General features: G+C 37.1%; 1 protein-coding gene across 3 annotated transcripts in view; it reads right to left on the bottom strand.

The window, feature by feature from the left end:
- Positions 1–21,330, bottom strand: part of ror1 (receptor tyrosine kinase-like orphan receptor 1) — a 121,074-nt gene that overhangs the window by 37,270 nt on the left and 62,474 nt on the right. For all 3 annotated transcript variants that reach the window (XM_079627345.1, XM_079627344.1, XM_079627346.1), the window contains exon 3: positions 427–498. In XM_079627345.1, coding sequence (XP_079483471.1) covers positions 427–498 — 72 coding nt within the window. The remainder of the gene's footprint in view (positions 1–426; positions 499–21,330) is intronic.

The raw sequence follows: 21,330 nt of genomic DNA, 5'->3' as shown, positions 1-21,330 counted from the left end.
CTTGAAATGGAAGGAATGGAGTGCTGATATTATGTGTTTGTAGGTATTTGATTTGATAGAGAGAGAGTTGCATTAGGGCACTGAAATTTAGTGATCTTATGGAAAATAAGTTCTTGCTTCAATCATGCTTGACCTTTGTTCCAACTTGTATCTATAACGCTAGCACAGACACAACAGATCTAGATTTACCATGAGCACGGAAACCCCCAAATAAGTGCGCACTGTACCAGACTGAGGCATTAGGATAACTTAAGACACATAACTAGCTTCTTTCAAAATGCTGTCATCCTAGAGCTCACATGTTCCTGCTGGTAATGCTGTCTGCTTTGGCAATCAAAACTAACATTCATCTCCAGACAAAACATCCAGCAATCGCTGCGATCTGTCACATTACTGTAGACCTATCAGAGCTGGGCTAAAACTCACCTCTTTCAGCTCCGCTGGACATGTTCCAACTGGAGGCGGCCACCACGTTTGGGTCTGAGGGAATCTCTGCCCCTGTAGATACAAAGCAAAGAGAGAAAGTCAAGGAGAGGCACATTTCAGACTGTGGTATCACGGTACAGTAAAGGTAACAGATACATGTTACTTCATACAAGGTACCGTATTCATGTACCATGGTATTTAAACTGATACTTCAACATATTTAAAATAAATACTATTGTAATACCATGGTCAATGGAAAAAGGTCCAGTGTCTGGCTCATACTGAATACATCTACTATAAAGTACATATGTAAGTATACTGATGAAACTAATAACTGAAAACATATACACACACTAGGATTAAATAAAGAAATAAATAACCTTCATCTATATAACTCGTCAGGCTGATTCAGTCATATTAAATTACATTGATTGGATTATAACCAGTTATTGCATGGTTCATGGTTCAACCAGTTATTGCATTATAACCAGTTAGTGCATGGCTCATGATCAATTGTGGCATTGTGTGGTCAGATATTGTTGTGTCATGGCTGTTAAACTGTACATTTGACACTGTCTGCAAATTTTCCTACACAGACAGCTCTTTTTCTTCTCACTTGATACATTTTTCTTGGCTACTTGCTTAATAAATAAATAAATGGGCATGTAATAAGTTGGATAATGTACAGTGAGCCAGTCATTATTGCAAAATAATCCCTTCAGGATGATACAAGTCAAGACCCCTGAGTATAGTTTTCCTATTCACTCTGTGGGTTTATTCTGTCAAAATGAACATTACCCGTTATTTCATTTAGATTTTAAGACATGAAGTAGAGTTTTTAGGTTAACTGACAAAACTGGTTCAGTATCAGTTCAGTGTTCACTTTTGTGAGAGCAATGATAAAACATAATATACAACAAGAATGTGAAATGAAAGAGACGGCCATGTTGCTATTAGCGCTCTGTGTGTGTTCAGGAGCGTGCAGGTAAACCTGCCTCTAATATATGAAGATTACAGACTTGTTACTGTACAAAGAACATTTTATTATAGTGTAGCAGCACAATATGGGCAAGTGTTGACAGGTTCAGAGTTAGTGATGCTCGTCTTACAATGGCCCCCTTTATGAGTCAGACATTTTACAACTGAACACAATAAACAATGGACTGGGGCAGGACAGGAGTCCGAACAGAGGTGCAAGGTGCTCCAGGAATGTACGCCATTAGTTCATTTTTCTCCCTTCTGTGCATGTACTTAATCAGAGACAGTATAAAAAGTAGACAGACTAAATAAATTATTAAGAAAATGAATCCCAATGCACGGTGGCTGCAAAAATGGGAAACAGCTTATTTGTAAAGGTATCACCTGATCTAGTCCTTTCTGTTTTGAACGTATTAGTATGACTAGCAGATTGAAATTTTGTTTACATTTTTTTTCAGCTTGTCTCTATTTAAATTGATATGGGTTGTACTTGCATGCCTACTCCTGTGACAAAGAAGTACTTAAGCATACTTCGCTAAATACATTTAAAACTTATTATGGAAATAATATACTTCAAAAGAATATACTTAAGTGTGAACTGAATGTAATGTTTATGGACTTTTAATTGCATGTTAATTGCAATTAAATGAGAATGTATTAGTTTAAATTTCCACAAAATATGAAGCAGTACAACTGTCAACATTGATAATAATAATAAGAAATGACATAACAATCACATAAGTTGGCATCCCTGGAAATTGATGCAAGTTGTTTAACTTTTTTTTATTAATTGTAAACAAATAAAAGTAAATACTGTTGTATTGTCTATTTTAAATAGTCTATTATGAAATTATTTTAGTTAGTCATGTTTTTCCTCATTCATTTAGATAAAAGCTGTGCTTACATGACCAGAAAACCATTTGGCTACTGAGTAAACTGACTGACTTGCTTTAAAAAGCAGTTTGGTCTGACTGACAGACAGCATAAGCTTGAGTAAACTCTAAAACAGTGCACATTCACTCTTACAACCTTGAAAGGCTTCGGTCAACAATGTCTACCAAAGCAAACACACGCTTACACTGTGTGTGCATTTGCGTCTGTGCATGAGTGCATCCCCATGTAAAGTAGAACTGTGGTAATGGATCACACAGACTCCCTGCTGACTGAAATCTCCAGTGTGTTGGCAGTCTCTGCTGGAGGTGGGCCATTTTTGTGAACATCTCATTCCACCTAATTCCATTAACGCCATAAACAGAAAGGTGTGATCATTCCATAATATTACACAATTAAAAAGATATACTACGACACTGCGCTATTTTGAGTCAACTACCTATGGAGGCAGCAATTTATGGCATCATGGGACTATCGACGATGCCTCTTCCAAAAAGTAGGCCTGTCTCGGAATCATGGGAACCAAGGGAATCATGGAATACATAGTGACAAACTCAGTATTTTTATTTATTTATTAAATATTATATGAAATTAAATTAAAAATGATAAATAAACATAAAATCATAATTAAAAAATATGTATGTTCCGCATAATTACACACTTGACTATTAATAGTTATTTAATGTTATACATTTAATTAGTTATTTAATATTACCAATGCTTTGGCAATGTAAAGACACGTCAAAAAACACACACAAAAAAAACACTTGAATCTGAATCTTAACAACATGCTAACATAAATAAAATAAAATAAAAAAAGTGCTTGTAGTGTTCCAAATTCCACTTATGAGGTTAGATGCTCCATGATGGATAGGACACTTTCTAAGAAGGCAGCCGCACATGTACTCTAGGCAGCGAGGAAGCTCCCTAGTTTTTTCCCCTTTTTTTTAACCAGACCTCTAGTGCTGGTGTGAAATAAATAGACAAATCTCACAGCTAGAGAGTGAAAGGGTGGAGAAAGAGATAGACAAGCGTCAAAGTGTGAACACAGAGGTGTTATTACGTTAACTGGGTGTTAATTTAATGTTAAATATGCCTGGTGTTAGAAAACATGCCACTTTAATGAGCTGCTGATATATACACACACACACACACACACACACACACACACACACACACACACACACACACACACACACACACACACACACACACACACACACCTGTTAGTGCCAATGAACTGTCTTGTGTGACACGGTGCACACACACACACACACACACGTGCGCGCTCGTTGCTGGAGTAGAAACCAACAGCTGCAGGGGCAGGTGGTTTAATGCCCCTCCATGATGACATTGACTACAACTGCAAATTACACTCATTAGTGATGTATCTATGACAGGTCACTTCATCTGCTCATTACATTTTGACCATTACTCATTATGGCATGACCTGTCACTTTCATCTATGAGTGATCCAGTGTGGCCTCAAATTAGGATCATCTAAATATAGTTTACAAGTGTCATATTTCAGTAAAAAAAATGATGGTATAGTCACTAGTTAAAAGTATATCACTTTTAACATGACAAACACACTACACTACACTACACTACACTACACTACACTACACTACACTACACTACACTACACTACACATACACATACATATACACATACATATACACATACTGTACACATACACATACATAAAACCACTTGTAATGTCTATTTAACTAATTCAACTAATGTGTATCATCTGCCACAATAATATTGTAATTATTTTAATATGGGGGCTAGAATCAGTATGTCCATCCATACAATGAATCTGAATCTTTTTTCAAATGAAAGCCCCATTTATAATACGTTTCGACTGGTGCGACACAGGTCAGCTGAACAGAACAAAACAGATGACATGCAGTTTTACTGCAGTCCACATCTGCAAGCTACCCATCATTAGCTAATCATGAAATATTAGGCAAATTGCAGTGTAATTTGGAGATTACCTTTCTAATGTTGCCAAACAACAAAGGCAACTTTAATTGGGAACATTTGTTAATTATGACCTTAAAGGAAAGCAGTGCACCTAAAAAAAAAACCAAGCAAGGAGGAACCGGAAAGCCTGGTACAGTATACAATAAGTACATGCATCTGAAAGCACATAAAGGTTGCAGGTTCAGTCCAGTTTCTGCCTTATTTTCTTTCTCTCCACTAATTGCATATGATTTCAAAGATAAATACAGATGTTGATTCTTCTTCACTATTTTACATTCAATAATAGATAAGACTATTCTTACAATATGGAAAAAATTAAAATATATGAAATAAAATAAATACATAAATAAAAGGCATAAAATATTAATGTATCTTTCAGCAATCATAGAGAAGATATAGATAGATAGATAGATAGATAGATAGATAGATAGATAGATAGATAGACAGACGTCACTATTGACGTCAGAAAGTTCAGAAATGAACAAAGTCTTCACCTCTATTAAATAATGAGATCATAATTACTCTGTCACTATATAATTGTAAGTTTCCCTTTAAGGAAGTAAATAAAATGAACAGCTGGCTGTGTCGTTACAGAGTTGCCTGATCTTCCTGGGTTTGAACACTGCATGTCGAGTCGACCTTAATGAATTATTAGCATAATTATGTCGGTATTTGGATGTGAATGGAAAATGTGAAGCTAGCTGGGTCAGAGACAATAAAGCATTTTAATAATAGGGAGAATGTGAGGGAAAAGCCCAGGCTGATGATTCCGACCATAAACTCTTGTGTTTGGAGGTGGGCACTGAGCCCAGCCCAAATGCTGAAGTTTTTCTTGGCTAGGTGTTTCCTCTACTGTCACAACCCTGGAGCAAACACCCACCTCAGACACGAGAGTAAATCTGAGTGTGTGTGTGTGTGTGTGAGAGAGAGAGAGAGATGGAGAAGATCCATGGTAGAGGAACATGGTTTTTTCACCTTCTCAGGGTGTCACCTGATCCATATAAAAGGATAAGCAAGACTCCATCTGAATGCACTACAGGGAACAGGAACCAAGCCACCCCCAAATCCTCCACCACCTACCCCACCGTCCTGTCTCAGGAAACCGAGCTGTAATGCGATAACCCTGTTCGGGCTCCAGGGACCCAGATGGTCCGGTATAGACCTGGCGTAGACAGGCTGGAGACCAGGCAGTGAACCAGGGTGAGCGCTGGCCATGGACGGCTGTAATACAAGGACCTTTCCCATTAGCACAACAAACACCAGAGCAGAACAAAGCTCTGATGCAGCTGAAAGGTAGTCCTCTCCTCCGGTTAGCCCTCCTTAGCAAGACAACAGCCAGGCCCACCGCTGGGCATCCCTCCTGGGAGCTAAGGGAATGTGCTAGCATTAGCCCCAGGGTGAAAGTACTTAGATGTAAATAATTGACATCAGCTATAAACTGCTTTAAGCAGCATTTTTGTTTTTACATTTCTGGCAAAGTTAGTACAAAGACAAACCCTGCCTCCAAATATGGTGTTGTGAATGGCAGTGAAGCGACGCAACTGGTATTGGAAGTCACCGTTAAAAAATTAAGTTTCACACACTCTAAAAAATGCTGGGTTGTTTTAACCCAAATTTGGGTCAAATATGGACTAACCCAACCGTTGGGTTAACATTTTTAATTAACAAATTTAACCTAACGGCTGGGTTTGTCCATATTTGACCCAAATTTGGGTTAAAACAACCCAGCATTTTTTAGTGTAGACATGTGATTTCCTATGCAGCAAAAGCAACTAAACAAGATGTTGGATGTCTAGATAAATCAATCAATCATTTAATTCAGTCATTTTATCTGTGAAAAAATAATGGGGATGGGTCATCACGTTCCTCATTCAAAAAGTCTGATTGTTTTCAAAATAATAAGCTTCCAGTGACATAGCGGTGTAGCGAAACCATATGCTGTACACTGTATTGCGTACATGGTTTCATTGCCAAGCTTGAGGGAAACTCTTGTAAACGGTCCTCTCTCTCATACGTATGTAATATGTATTTTGTGTGGTTGATATAGAAAGAAAAACAAACCAATTTGATTTCCGAGGCACCATTTTACATAATCATTTTAGTGGAATATTTAATTATAATAATTTTAGTGGAATATTTAACTGTAATAAATGTTCTCAATTATATAAATTTAACTGTATTGTTTTTTTATATATTTAGAGTAAAACAAAAACAACTTTATCATAAAATATGGCTATTAAATTATAAATCATGTTATTTAAATTATATATAATTTTATATATTATTTATATGTATAATGTAAAAATACAATAAATACTCACACACATGCACGCAAGAGCTTAAAAAAAATACTTTTTTTGTAACATTAGAAATGCCTTTACAGTCACTTTTGAATATTTAATGTGTGCTTGCTGAATAAAATATATATATATATATTTTTTTTATTAGTAGCTTGTATTGTTGCCAACTACTTTTTCAGAGATTACCTTGGCTGTAGCTGAACTACTTTAAATCATGAGTAGCTTATAGCCTGGCAAGCTACAGTTTCAAAGCAGCTTCCTCAGCGCAGGCTAATGTGTTGCTGAAACAGCAGTGCAGCACACAGGCTGATGGGTATTATATCGGGACATCCCATGCAATCAAGATCAAGAGGGAGATTAGCATATTCCTGAAAGCACCCAAACCACTTCAAAGCCGGTGCATCATCGTTTACATACGGTCTAATTTCAGGGGCCCGGAGTGATGTTTGGTCAGACGTGCAACACGTCACAAACATGATATTGCTTTACCATTTAATGACCCCTGTACTCACACAACGCAATCTCTGGGCATATCGGGTCACCCTGAGATCTCACAGGAGCATTTCGGAATGTGCTCTGCTGGTTACCACCTACTGTAGAAGTCATTTGTTTTCTGCTGACAGGCAGGAGAAAGCGATCTCCCGACGCCAGACCGTCAACATGCTGAAATCCTCCACTGGCGTGGAACAAGCCTCTCGCATTATCTGAATCTGGACACAAGCACGGTCTCAGGTGAAGAAAGAAAGGCATGTACAATGTGATTGGTAACAGCACTGCAAGAGCCTGTCAGCATTACAAAAGATCCCATGCAACTCACATAAACTCACAACACGGCAATCTCGGTACAAGGAGCATTTGAGACGGATAAGAACCGGAGTTATTGTGAGACAATTTAAAATGTCATAGCAGTCTAAGACCCAGGGTTTGATACAAATCCTCATGATCAGAATTTCCGAACGCTTTCTCCAGTCTTTCCCTAACCTTGATAGAAATAATAGGGAGAAATGTAATGAACAAAGCATGCCAGTTGGACGAGAGTCGTGGAGCATCTTAAAGCGTTTAAAAGCAGTGATTGTCTCCTGCCTAAGGGATGATTGCAGAAAATGACACTGACAAGAGAAAGTGTTTGAGGACTAGCAAAGATGCTTTAGAGCTGTTCATCATCCGAGCTCTTCGCATCTAGGACTCAAGCACTCAGGCTACATCTGGTGTTACTCTATACTCCAGACCCTTCAACTGTTTACTGATGAGAATTTCTACTAAAGAATAGGCATTAGTTCATATCATAGCCAGGAACCATGATTGGCTACTTGCTGTTACTATCAAAAATGTTTATAATATCCATATAGCGCTATCTGTTAGCATTCCCAGTCAAAATATCTTCTTTCATATGGTGGGATATTTGCAATGTATATGTAGCTTCCAAAAACAATGAATTTAGTCAAATTAAAAGGCTACTTTTGAATGGACGTCAATAGACAAAAATTTTGCCACCAGGATTTTGTCACACAATTTTTTTTTTTTTTTTTTAACCAGTTAGTGCTATACTAAGTTAGAAGGCTTATAAATGTTAGTTTGCTAAATTAAATAAACTGGGAAAATATATATTGTGAACAAGCATGAATTAGCATTTTCATGATTAATTATAAATACACTATAAAACAATTTTCTAACATTTCTAATCAGGCATTCTATCCAAGCTAAAAGAGAAAGACTATACATTTTAAAGGGCACCTATTATGACATTTAAAATGTTCCTAATGTTGTTGTGGGAGTCCCCAACAACAGTTTTACATGCATGCAATGACAAAAAACACTTTTGTTTTTGTATAATATGCATTTATTTTTACCTGATTTGCTCACCGACTCCCAAATGAATCGTTCAACGACTCGTTTTCCAAACCCCTCCTTTGCGCGACGCTAATCTGCGTTGATTGGTCAGATGACCCAACAGTGTTTACAGAGATAATACTTATTTTTAACACGGAGTGCAATGATGCTTTTATCAATTAAATTGTATTATAATAATGATTATAGTCCACTGCTTTATAGTTTGTAGTAAAAAACGAAAGATAAGATAAAGAATTTAATGTTATGTTAGCGAGCATAGCCCAGAGTTCATATTGTAAAAGCACAATCAGTCTTTGTTTGCATTAGCCCGATGCATAAACATAACGTTTTTACAAAAAAAAAAAAATGCAGTTACGTTACTACGAGGTATTACTCTATTCTTTAGACAACTCCGAAAACAACGACAAACACTTCACATATCTCAATACAATTGTCATTGAAGACCTAGAAGCTAAACGGTGCTTACACAACAAACAAAATAATTATTAAGCATGCTACATAAAATATAAAAGCACAAATTATTAATAACACTTACAGGTTGTGATACGGAGGTGGAAGCTGATGCAAATACACTTGGAACTGAACCTTCCTTCAATATCAGCCAGCTTGCGAATCCAAGTTTGATATTGCATTTAAAAAGCAATCGTGTTCAAAATGACGCGAACAAAGCACAAGGCTCGGACTATACTTCTGTGGTATAGTGAATTGTAGCCACTTAGTCTTCAAATGCTCCTCCTTGGGCAGATGAAAAAAGTTTGTTTTTGAGTCGCACTTCAGAACACAGCGTCTCGTCGCCCTGATGTTTCCCTGCTGGCCTTGGAGCGCAATAAGTGGGCGTATCTTATTCAAATAACTTGACAAGTTGACGTCATCTAGTCAGAGAAAAAGCTTCGGTCTTCTAACGATTCATAAAAATGACTCAGAGTCGACTCTCACTTTTGAAAGACAATAACTTTATATACGGCGCACTTTCAAAATTCCATAATAGGTGCCCTTTAAATGTGTACATCTGCTTAAAAAAAACCCCCTCAAAAGGTAAAAAAAAAAAAGCTAATTGATATGGACTAAAAGCCACAAAATTGCAATTTTCATTGCCAAACATTATTTAAGTCCATCATCAAGACCACAAATCTGACCTCAAAGGTGGTGTAATCCCTGAAATATGAGAATTATAGATGAGATAATCCATTTACTTGGCCTGACTAAACCATAATCGAATAAAAATCAATCATTTGGTCCATTTCTTCAAAACACAGGTGTTTCCGTGTGCTTGTAACTTTTCCAAAGGGTCACTTCCTTGCATTTATTCAAAAGTTAATCTCCCTGATTTATGGTAAATCTTGCAGCTGGGAAACGGGAGACAAGTACGACAGATAAGTCATGGACGATGTGTTACGCTATCAGCACCAGACGCTATGTGCGCGCAGAAGCTGTTAGTTCCCAGAACTGCTGCATTGATACATATCCATAAAAACACTGCTGGTAAACTAATCACATACAACACTCTCACATTGATCAATACAAACCGTTCGTCTTTAAAAGTGATCTATTCATTGACTCACGACACTATTCACAAGTCTACCCAGATGGATTGGAAAACATCTGTGAGATTAAGAGCCTCACTCACATACTATGTCTTTGTCACACGACCCAATGGTGTGACAGTCACGGCAGAATGAACCAGATTACGAGCCAGAACCATCTATGTTTCCAGTAAAACTTTTATTTTCTCTTTTCTTCCAGTCCAGTCTTCCTCTTGTTGCTTAGCCAGCTCTGGAGAAAGTGCCAGAGGGAAGTCTGCAGCTTTGGCTGCCTCCAGCTTTCTCTTCTGTCAATCATTCTGAAGGTCTCTTGATACCGCTCCTCTCAAGGGTTAGAGAAATAAGCTGCAGAATTCCTAAGAACCTTCCGCTGACATAATGAGGAAGACAGTATATGCAAAAGAGATGGAACGAGAGAGGAAAACCAAGTGAAAGGGATGGAGGGATGGTGACAAAGACAGATAGAGAGAATTGAGGTCAATTGGACAAACATTTGCCAAAAACCGAAGGATATTCCATCTGGTGCAAGCTAAATTAAAAAAAAATTGAAAACAAGGGAGTCTTTCGGAGAAGTTTTAAGAAGACTTTGATTGATTCACTATATTAAAGAATAACATTATTTCTGCTGTTATATGCGACGTCCAGCTGAGTATTATTCCTCTGGAAAACCACAAAGACTTTCATAAGAAGACAACACTGGGAGAAGCGTGCATAAACTGTCAAGTAAAGGAATTGAAGAGAAGTTGATGAAATAAGCTGTACAATTGTAAAACTGGCGGATGAATCTCAAGAGGAAAGTTTATACTTTCAATAAGGAAGAAAAAAAAAAAATGGAGAAATACTATACCGAAAAGGGTGAATTCATTAAACAGTTGGGGCACATTGCGTGCAGTATTTCAATGTAAAAATATTTAAAAATGTGAGACGGAGGGCAGTGGTATGGATAAAAGGGATGGGTCTTGAGATTGTTATTTAAACGTTTAACTTTTTAAAACTCGAGTCTCACATTTTTCGAATACTGCATCACACATAATTAATTTGTTCAAAATGTGAAAAAAGGGTGTGGCCATTCATTTTGAACTATAGCCCCACATTGTTAGCATGCACTTAATTTATTTCTTCTTAGTGGACCAAGTGAAAGCATATTGCTTTCTTGATCTTATTTGCATCTATTCTACGGCCGAACACATATTTCATCAGAAATCAGAGTCAGAAAGAGACTATCATTTGAGGAGCAGACTCTTCCTCAGCAGTTGCCTCCTAATGCAGAGGATTTGTCAGTAGAATTCCAGTCTTAATGAAAATCACATCTCTGGTTATTTGAAGAAAAGTAGATTGCCAGATGGAGACTCGCTGACAGTCACATCCAGTCCTCTCTTTGGTGGTTTTCAACAGAGCATAATCATCAGAAAAGTATATCATACAGCGCAAATTAGATTACGTCTATAAAACAAACAAACTCTCATACACAATTTAAGAAAGTAGGGCTTAAAGTGAGTGAGGGCAACGTTAGGGGATGAAATAATAACATATGTTTCAAAACAGCTTATAATCACATAAGTAAACAAAAATAGAATTTAATCAAACTGAAATGTATTGCTAATTTAACACAATATTAAAATAAAAATACAATTAAAAAACAATCGATTTCAAAAGATGTTATTCTACATTAATCAATATTTTTTAAATGATATCAGTGTGACTTAATTACTTAAAAAACGATTTCCTTGTACTTGATATTTGTCTGTATGTAGCTATTTATCATATACATATATTGTAATTTGTGTATACGTGGATTTTGACTGAAAGGCTTTATAGCGGTCGAACATAACTTTGTATGCATATGTTTTTTTACGGGGTGAACACTGAACGAAGAACAATGAGTGATGATGTGAGTGAAGCCTGGATCTGGTTAGACACTGGGCTGTAAACAACCAGAGTGATGAGCGATGAGTCATGGGTGTGTGTATGAGCTTATGCACACTGTAAAAATGTTTTCATCATTTTGTAAATAATCTATTTTCCCCTCCATCCATTTAAATTAACACAATCATTCCTGTCATTTCAACTTTTAAAATGTTTTCAGCAGATTTTCTTCATGCATGCTTTATGTTACATATATTTACTGTATTTAAAAAAAAATCGTGTGCGCTTCAATTTGAACAGAGAAAAGGACAAAAGAAATCAAATAATAATAAATCACACCACAAAACTTTCACTAAATAGTAAAAACTTAAATAAATAAATGTATAGTAATATGAACAAGCAGTGAAGAGAATAGACTGCATGACTGAACAGCAAGTGAAGAGTATGTTAATGAAGCATTAACTAAGCGGATTCTCCAGAGGACTTGACTTCAAGAGAAAATGATATCGCTGCAGCACAAGACTGAACAGCAGGAAAGAAATCCAGTGGGACATTAGCCCCGGAAGTATCTTTGCTCAAGGGCACTCAGGTCTGGTCATTGAAGATTGAATCACAAGCCATAAATGTAAATGATGATTGGTTGATGGTATCACAAGAATGCACAAAGTCCAGACCCTAATGTGACGTGAAAGTAAAAAAAAAAAAAGGCTTTTTAAGAGCACCCCAAAATACGGTCACTGGCAAAACATATAAAATTGTAAATATTTTATCACATTTTAGAAATATGTTGCTTACAAAAATATTTATTTGATCAAAATACATTGATTGATCAGGCATATCATGGCTGCTCTATACCATACACTACTGGTTAAAAGTTTGGGGTCAGGGATTTTTTTGGGAAAGAAATGTATACTTTTATTCAGCTAGGTTGCATTAAAAAACTGCTCTCTTGAACTTTCTATTTATTAAAGAACACTAAAAAAATAATATCACGGTTTCTACAAAATTATTAATCAGCACAATGGTTTACAACTCTAATAGTAATAAAAAAAATGTGTTTGAGCACCAAATCATCATATTAAAATGATTTCTGAAGGATCATGTGACTGAGGAGTACATTACAGGAGTACATTACATTTTAAAATATATTAAAATAGAAAATAGTTATTTTAAATTGCAGCAATATTACTGTTTTTACTGTATTTTTGTATCAATGCTGCCTTGGTGAGCATAAGATGACTAAAAACATTACTGACCCCACACTTCTGAAAGGTAGTGTAGGTCTGAATCACAAGACAATGGGGAATAGATGATGCAGAAAGAAAAGGCACCACAAGAGATCTATTTTGCATTACCTCATTTCCTTTCACAACTAGTTTGAGATACTTGCTGAGATAAAGTCCTAATGCATTCTGCAAAACCCATAACATATTACTCCTATTACTGCCCCTCCACCAATATAACTGGAATAATTCTTTGTGGCATTGTTTAAAATCGTTAATAATGTGCAAGTAACCAGGGGAGGCTTGGTCCATCGCACACAGGTCCGGCGAGCGAGGACGGCTGGGCTTCATTAGAGATTTCATTCCCCCCTCAGCACCTCCACCTCGCTCAAGGTCTGGAACCATCCATTTACATCTGCGTAATTGGGGACACATGCAGGTTCGCATGTACTAAATCTGCCCCCTTTTGACAGCTCTACCCCCTTCATGGTGTCTTGACAAAGCCCTCGATATGATCAAATGCTACCTCTTCCAGTTCCATTGGGTTTGTCCCTCAATAAAGCAATAATGCAGGGTGAAATAAGCAGCCTAGCCTGTAGATGAAGCCAGCATCTGATAGCATATGGAAGATGTTTACACTAATATTGCCGTTCTGATGTTATCACATGCCTTCATTTAGTGGATCATATGTTCCCGAGAGAGGGGCTCTAGAAGAAGGGACAGTTTTTTTATGGAAATAGATTAGATGGGGGTTAACTTATGCATAGACACATATTGTAAAGGACGTTCTGTCTTTGAAGCAAAATAAGTCTTGTGGAATGAGCGCTAGCATTTTGGAGATACAACAAAGCATTTTTGGGCTGCTTTTAAAGTATGACTTCAATTACAGTGACATACTTCTAGCGCATCCATGGGGTTTTAAACAAAAGCATATCTACGGGATCATAACCAGACAGAATAACCCGGCACAGCTAATGAAAGGGCAACGGGCATAATAGTTTAGAGATGTTGCTGCAAACTGCAGGCCCTTTGAAACGGCATTACGACGTTCACTTTAAATTATGGATATTGAAAAAATGAATCAGCCACCGCTGTCATTTTATTAGCAAAATATCCGACCACTTACTGGTGTATCCAGGTCGCACTCAGCGGTTCTCACAGCCATTTAAATGCCCAAAAGATATCAGAACGATCGCGTAAGTATACCTTCAAAACGATTACCCTTGAGATCAGGATAAGATAACTTAAAAGGCTCATATGGACGAAACCTGTGTTGAGACAATCTTATCGCTCTGTAATAAAGCCAAATACCTCATATTGTAGCAAGGGTGCAGTCTATTTGTCTTAAGTTGGCTTGTCTTTAACTCGAGACTGATACATTTTAGCAGCCTCATGTGGAACATGCACACAGCAGTTAGTATTTTAAGTAAATTGAACCAAAGTGCCCTTTCAGTGATATGATGAGCAATAATTTAACCCGTTCTAGGTCCCTCGCATTACAGTTAGAGTTTCTCTGGCTCTCTGGGGGAATTTTGGCCCATTGGTCTGTAGACTGATGTGCAGCAATGCCTTTGATTCCGCACATCTGGAAAAGCTGCTCAGCGGTTTAAGGCTGTCCACATACACTCTTTGAAATGAGCAGCCATCGCTGACAGTCTACAGAGGCTGCAACCCCCTCACCCTTTTCCTTCTGGAAGACTGTTTTATCAAGTCTCATGCAGGCGGTAATAAAAGTTTGCATTTTTTTTTGGGGGGGGGGGGGGGGGGTGTGTATGTGTGGGTGATCAACAAAGAGAGACTTGCCATTTTCTTGCCAAGGAAGGACCCACAATATGATCACCTTGCAGGGAAAACTGTATACTGTATATTTTCATTGAATAAGCACTCATTTTTATTTATACATCAATCAAATTGCTTCCAAAAATGAAATAAGTGGCGCTTTTATTGTCATTGTACATCATCAAATTGTTAAAATATCTCTAAATACTAAATATTACTTTTAAGTTGACAGCGAATCTGAGATTATTAATTTCCCCCACAAAACTATTTGTATTTTTTCCTTACTGTTACTAATGCTGTATAATAGAATAAAAAGTAACACTTTATTTTGCGTTGTCATTGTTACAGTGCAATTATATATTTAAGTACTGAGTAATATTAATGAAGTGCATACTTACTATAGAGTTAGGGTAGGATTAGGGTTTGGTTGAGGGTTAGTTGCATGTAATTATGCATAATTAACTGTTAATACTATTGTAAGTACATGTAACATATGTAACAAGGACACTGTCAAATAAAGTGTTACCGAATAAAATTATTTACAATTATCTCAATTTAGCCAAGTCTCCAGAAAGCAGAATAAAACAATAATATTTATTTAAATATACTTTATATTTATTATAATTAGGGGTGTATCTGTATACAGGTCTTTCGTTACGGCACGCATGTGTTCAGAACGTAATTCATAACTCTTATGTTCCCCCCCTAAGATGGGACAACACAGTTTATATACAGAGATGCTACGGGAAAAGTGCACAATCCTAGTTGATTCTAAAAATGAGACAAGCTTTTTAAAGTGTCAGATAGTATGCTGTTTTATGTAATTGAGACCCGTTTTCCTGAGTACGTAACTTACATATCCTATATCTAGTATCCTTATAAGAAAGTCACATGAGTATTTGCATTTTGCATAAAGGCTCCGTTAAGCTTCACAGACTTCACTGAAGGAGCGCCGGCACACACAAACAGATCGAGAGTTTGTTCAGTAAACCACTGTTTAATAATAAAAAAGCAAATCCTATGTTTGCCTTTCACCCCCTGATACCAATAAAACTCGCTGCTCATCATTCCCATGGAAAGAGTACTTTGGTTCACTTTACTAAAAATACTACTTGCTGTGTGTGCAATATTCAATATGAGGCTGATATGAATCAGTTTCCAGTTAAAGAGAAACAGACATGACAGTTATCATCATGGTAATTAGTGGTGCTGTGTAGTTGCTAGGATGTTCTGGAAGGTTTCTTACCTTCCCCAAGTTGTCTTCTTGAAAAATTGGATTTTCCGCTTGTTTTATCATCCACAAGGCAAAGTCCCTTATCAGGACATCGTCATGGTGAAGTTCAGCAAGTTTAAAACTCTGAATATGATCAATAGTAACAGTCTCAGCAAGCGGCACTAATTAACAAATGAAAATAAATGGGCCGACACCAGACGTAGGATTAAGACGAGTGACATAAATAAGGAAATTGAGACGCGAGCACGAAGGCAGCTGAAGTAAATGGTGGATGGTGGTCTGTTATGCAATCAGTCTGTTCTCGTACATGATGTATCAGGGGTGGATTAGTCAGTTCACAGGAGCTTGTAAATTAGCCTGGTGGAATGTGTACGTCTGCCAGCCTTTTGCCTCAAGAAGCTCGGCCCTGCTGAAGCCATCACTGGCCTGTGGTCTCTCATCTTCTTTGATTCATCCACCACTTTTCCTTTCTCTCTCACGTTTTCGGTCTTTGTCATTCTGAAATAGCCAAATAGTTGCAGGAAGACGAAAGCGGAATGAAACGCGCTGCGGTTTCGATGGAGGTCTGCTCGGCAGAACTGCTAAATATTTCAACCTGATGGCATTTATAATGGGTTTTATATCATACGCTCATTGATGCTAACTAATAAGCCACATAAGGAGGACACATTCCGCTGTAATTGTAGCCCCAAAAGTGCACTACAGCCGTCAGCTCAAAGACTAACAATGTGGTGGAGTTGAGTTAATATTTTGGAGCATTTACAAAATATAGGATTACGATTGTTTTGGTTAAAACTAATCTAACATAGAACAGCCTCACCTCACAAAAAAGAAACAAAGCCATTGTGAATGAGGTCAGTCTAAACACCATTTTATGACAGAGCAGGAACGCTAGTCATTCATCACTCCTTGAACCCTAAAATGGTTGCCTTGACCTCTCTTCTCCTGAGAGACGGCCAGGTCAAAGCAGGCAAAGGATGTCTGGTGACCCCCCTGATGACTCCTGCTTGGTGGTGGGGGGATCTGAGGAGGAGCAGACACGATAATGAGTTTTACAGCATGTCTACTCAGCTTTTTACAGCAATTTTGCTCATTTGTGTGAAAGAAGGAACAGAACTTTTAAACGGTAGAGCAAGTTTGGGATCATTAATTTAAAAAAACAAAACATATAATACACATAAGATTATAAAAGAAACATGACTTAATAGCTTTTTGGCCGTGATGTGTCTGAATAACTAAATTATATTAACAATATGATAACATTTTGTAAATGTTTCGCAAAATATTATGTGGAAGTACATCATGTTTTAAATGTGTGGTCTAATCTTAACGTACCGAGAGGTTACGGAGCGCTGCCGTGCCAATGAACTGTTCATTCCGCATGATCTCACCATAAACAAACTCCTGAGCCCAGTCTTTGATATGACGATAAGCCCATTTGAGAGATGATAATTGACACACACTCGTACGCTGACCAATTACGTTATAAACTGCTGCAGTAAGACTCAATTATTACAGAAAAATGTGGTATCACATCAAGAGAGACACATTAAGAGAGTACGTACTTAAGAGATCATGACAGTAAAAATGCCCTTGTTTTTATTGTGTCTTCATGAGACAAATGTAAAATACTAAAATACCAATTCTCTCAGTTTTATGGGTTGAGTATGTTATCAGAAAAAAAATGTGCAAAAATTAATATTACTTCCACATGTGCTTTGAGAAAAGCCTCAAAGCAACTATTCAAAATCTGAAAATAAGATATAATATAATTTTAATTATCATTCTATCCAAATTCTATTCATCTGTTTCAAATCACGTGACCTTCTCCTCACAACTTTCATATTTATGACCATCGGTGGGTAAAGGAAATGGCAGAGAATTACAATTTTTGGTAACACTTTATAATAAGGTCTCATTTGTTAACATTAGTTAATGCATTAACTAATGCAACTAATGCATAACTAACAAGGAGCAAAATATTGTTTACAGCATTTATTATTAATGTTGGTTAATAAAAAATGTATGTTCATGTTAGTCATAGTGCATTAAGTAATGTTAACAGATACAACTTTTGATCTTAAAAATGTATTAGTACATATGTTTAATACATAATGCAGAAGTATTGTTTATTGTTAGTTCATGTTAACTAATAGTTAACTAATATTAAAAGTGAAATGTAAAGTCTTACACATTTTTAAGATGTCATAAACAAATATAATATTATATATTTTGATACATTATATTATACTTCTATATATTATATACCATTTTCTACAACAAATTAACAAAAAACCAAAAGCTGTTTTGACAACTATTGCCTAATCATCACACTGAATAAGTTGATACGATCAGGTTACAATCGTGGCAGTGAGATCATACAGTGTGTTACATGAAACAGATGAATACAGGGGTTTGGTGGGCAGTTTCCATAGTGACGGTCCTACACTGTATCTAAACACCAAAACATCATGAGGTCACATCGTTGGCCAGGGAGATGCATTATTGCTGTGAAATCTGTATCTGCTTCTCCAGCACACACACACACACACACACACACACACACACACACACACACACACACACACACACACACACACACACACACACACACACACACACACACACACACACACACACACACACACACACACACACACACACACACACACACACACACACACACACACACACACACACACACACACACACACACACACACACACACACACAGTTTAAGAGGTCATTCCATTGTGAATCCTATCCCTTTCCCATTCACTTTTAATGGATCAGAGCCACAACAAAAAAGACAAAGTCACTGTCAAAATCAACAAATGTCCGGTCAGTCCACAACTGGGGCTCTTGTGTCTTCCCTCCACAGAGAGAAACAGACACAAGTCAGAAAGAGAAAGGGAGATGGAGGGGACAAGAGAAAGAGAGAATTGGTGGTAAAAGAGAAGAGTTAAGGAGGGAGAGGAGGGGGTCTCCATCTGTCCATCTCCAGGGTCTCATTGATCAGTAGGATCAGAGGGGTGAGAGCCCCGAAAATCTGTTGGAATTCCAAGAAGGCCAAGAGAGGGAAAACAAAGCCTGTGCTTCTCTCCCGGTCCCATCCTCTAATCAGTCACATATGACCGGTGAAAGAGAGAGGGAGAGAGAGAACAATTCACTCGTTTCTCCTTTTTATTTACATTTTTACATCATTCAACCTAACACTCCCCAAATAAACTGATAAAAAATAAAAACTCCAAAAAGCTAATGGTAAATTGGTATTCAGTACCATTTGATACCAACATTGCACAATATCCCAGTGCTTTTTGAACATGAAACATTTTTTAGCTTAAAGATAAAGGTCAAATACCTTAATTTGTAAATACCCAAATACCTTCAAAATTAAAATAAAGTTGCTAAAGCCATAAATCCAACTTAATACACACAGCAGTCATTTTTAATACAGTTTTGTGTGAACCCATGCATGGCGCAGGAAGAAGGGCAGAACCTGAATCATACCTAAAACTCATGATTCTTGGCTAGAATGAGTCAGCACTTGGGAATTGAGCAGTAGATTTAACCCAATAAAAATCCCTCATTGTGCTTTCAACCCTGTTGGCCATAAATCCTACTCCGAGACGCATCCTACAGCGGACCTTGTGCTACACATATTTTACCTTTATGTCCTTTATCTTTCCCCCATTCATCAGTCAGCGGATTCATCAGCTCAGCGGGGGATTTTGTCTAAATGTGCAGTTGTTATTAAAACTACATGATTGACTTGGTTTTGTAGGACAGTGTTTTCCAACTTTGTACCCCAAGAGCCCCATCAGTAAGGCTAAAGTACACCGTCATCAACACTCAACCACAATATGTTTCCCATTTACTAGATATCACATTGCAATATCATTATTAATAACATTAATAAAGTCTGGTTTAAATTAAATCAAAACTTCAAATTACAAAGGAACCCACAATATGCATCATACCTGTACAAAACTTGCACACATTATGTACAATAATAGTAGTGATATTTGACAATATTACTGTTTTTGGTAATACTTTACAATAAGGTCATTAGTTAACATTAGTTAAATTCCTTAGTCAAAATGAACTAAGAATGAACAATGCTTTTTCAGCATTTATTAATCTTAGTTAATATTAATTTTCAACATTTACTAATAAGTTATTAAAATCAAAAGTTGTATTTGTTAACATTGGTTAATGCACTGTAAACTAATATGAACAAAAAAAATGAACAGCTGGATTTTTATTAACTAACATTAACAAAGATTAATAAATACTGTAACAAATATTTTGCCCTTTTAACCTGCTCAAATTCCCATACACGTACTTCTGTTTAAGAATAACCGTTGTAAGATGTTCAAAATCGGTTTTGTGTCTGAATAATTAATTCGCCTGGCAAAAAATGAAACAAAAGCTCATGGCCCTCCTGTTGTACATCTGCATGGCACTATGATGCAGTACTTAACGTGCTATTTCTGGAACTGTATCTAAACACTACGATCGGCCATAGCAAATGACCGTGGCTAGTAAGTTTCCTGTTTTCCACAGCATACGGTCTCATTTTTCATCAAAATATGTCCGTTCTTAGCTGTGTCTGACCTGAAGTTTCCCTTCACAAGTGTAATTAAGTTATTGTTTGTTTATTAGTCAGTACAACAGAGGCTGTTTATGAAATCATGCGGCGCCCCTCGGGCTTGCCCCATATCCAGACAGACTATTAGCTTTGAATAGTTGTAGTTTTTACCTAATGGATATACCTAATTTTCTACCTACCATTGGTATAAACTGTTTGTGTGTGAACACAAAAAGTGTTTGTTTAGGGAAAGCTTATCGTTTTGGATCAAAGAAGTCTCTTGGTGGAATCTGGGGTTAAATGTTTCAGGGAAGTACCACCTCTACCCTCTGTGTTGAGTACATACCCTAGAGAACAACGTCTCTGAGTGTGTGTGTGTGTGTGTGTGTGTGTGTGTGTGTGTGTGTGTGTGTGTGTGTGTGCGCTCCGAGAGCTCAAAGTCTTCCTGTAGGACACTGAACAGCACTGCAGAGCAGCACTGGGTCCATTAGAGCTCATCAAGAGATTGCCTTCACAGAGTGCAATTACAAGTTCACAGAGCCATGAACCTTCCTGAAGTCCCGCCAACAACATCTGAGCACCATGTTTCCACAGGACGGTTGACCTGCCTTAGAAATAGATGCCAAATTAATTGCTAAAACCCTAATTCAATTTAGTACG

Source organism: Phoxinus phoxinus (genome assembly GCF_949152265.1).
Source record: "Phoxinus phoxinus genome assembly, chromosome: 11".
NCBI lineage: Eukaryota > Metazoa > Chordata > Actinopteri > Cypriniformes > Leuciscidae > Phoxinus > Phoxinus phoxinus.
Note: the sequence above shows the minus strand (reverse complement) of the source record. Positions and strands in the feature narration are given on the sequence as shown.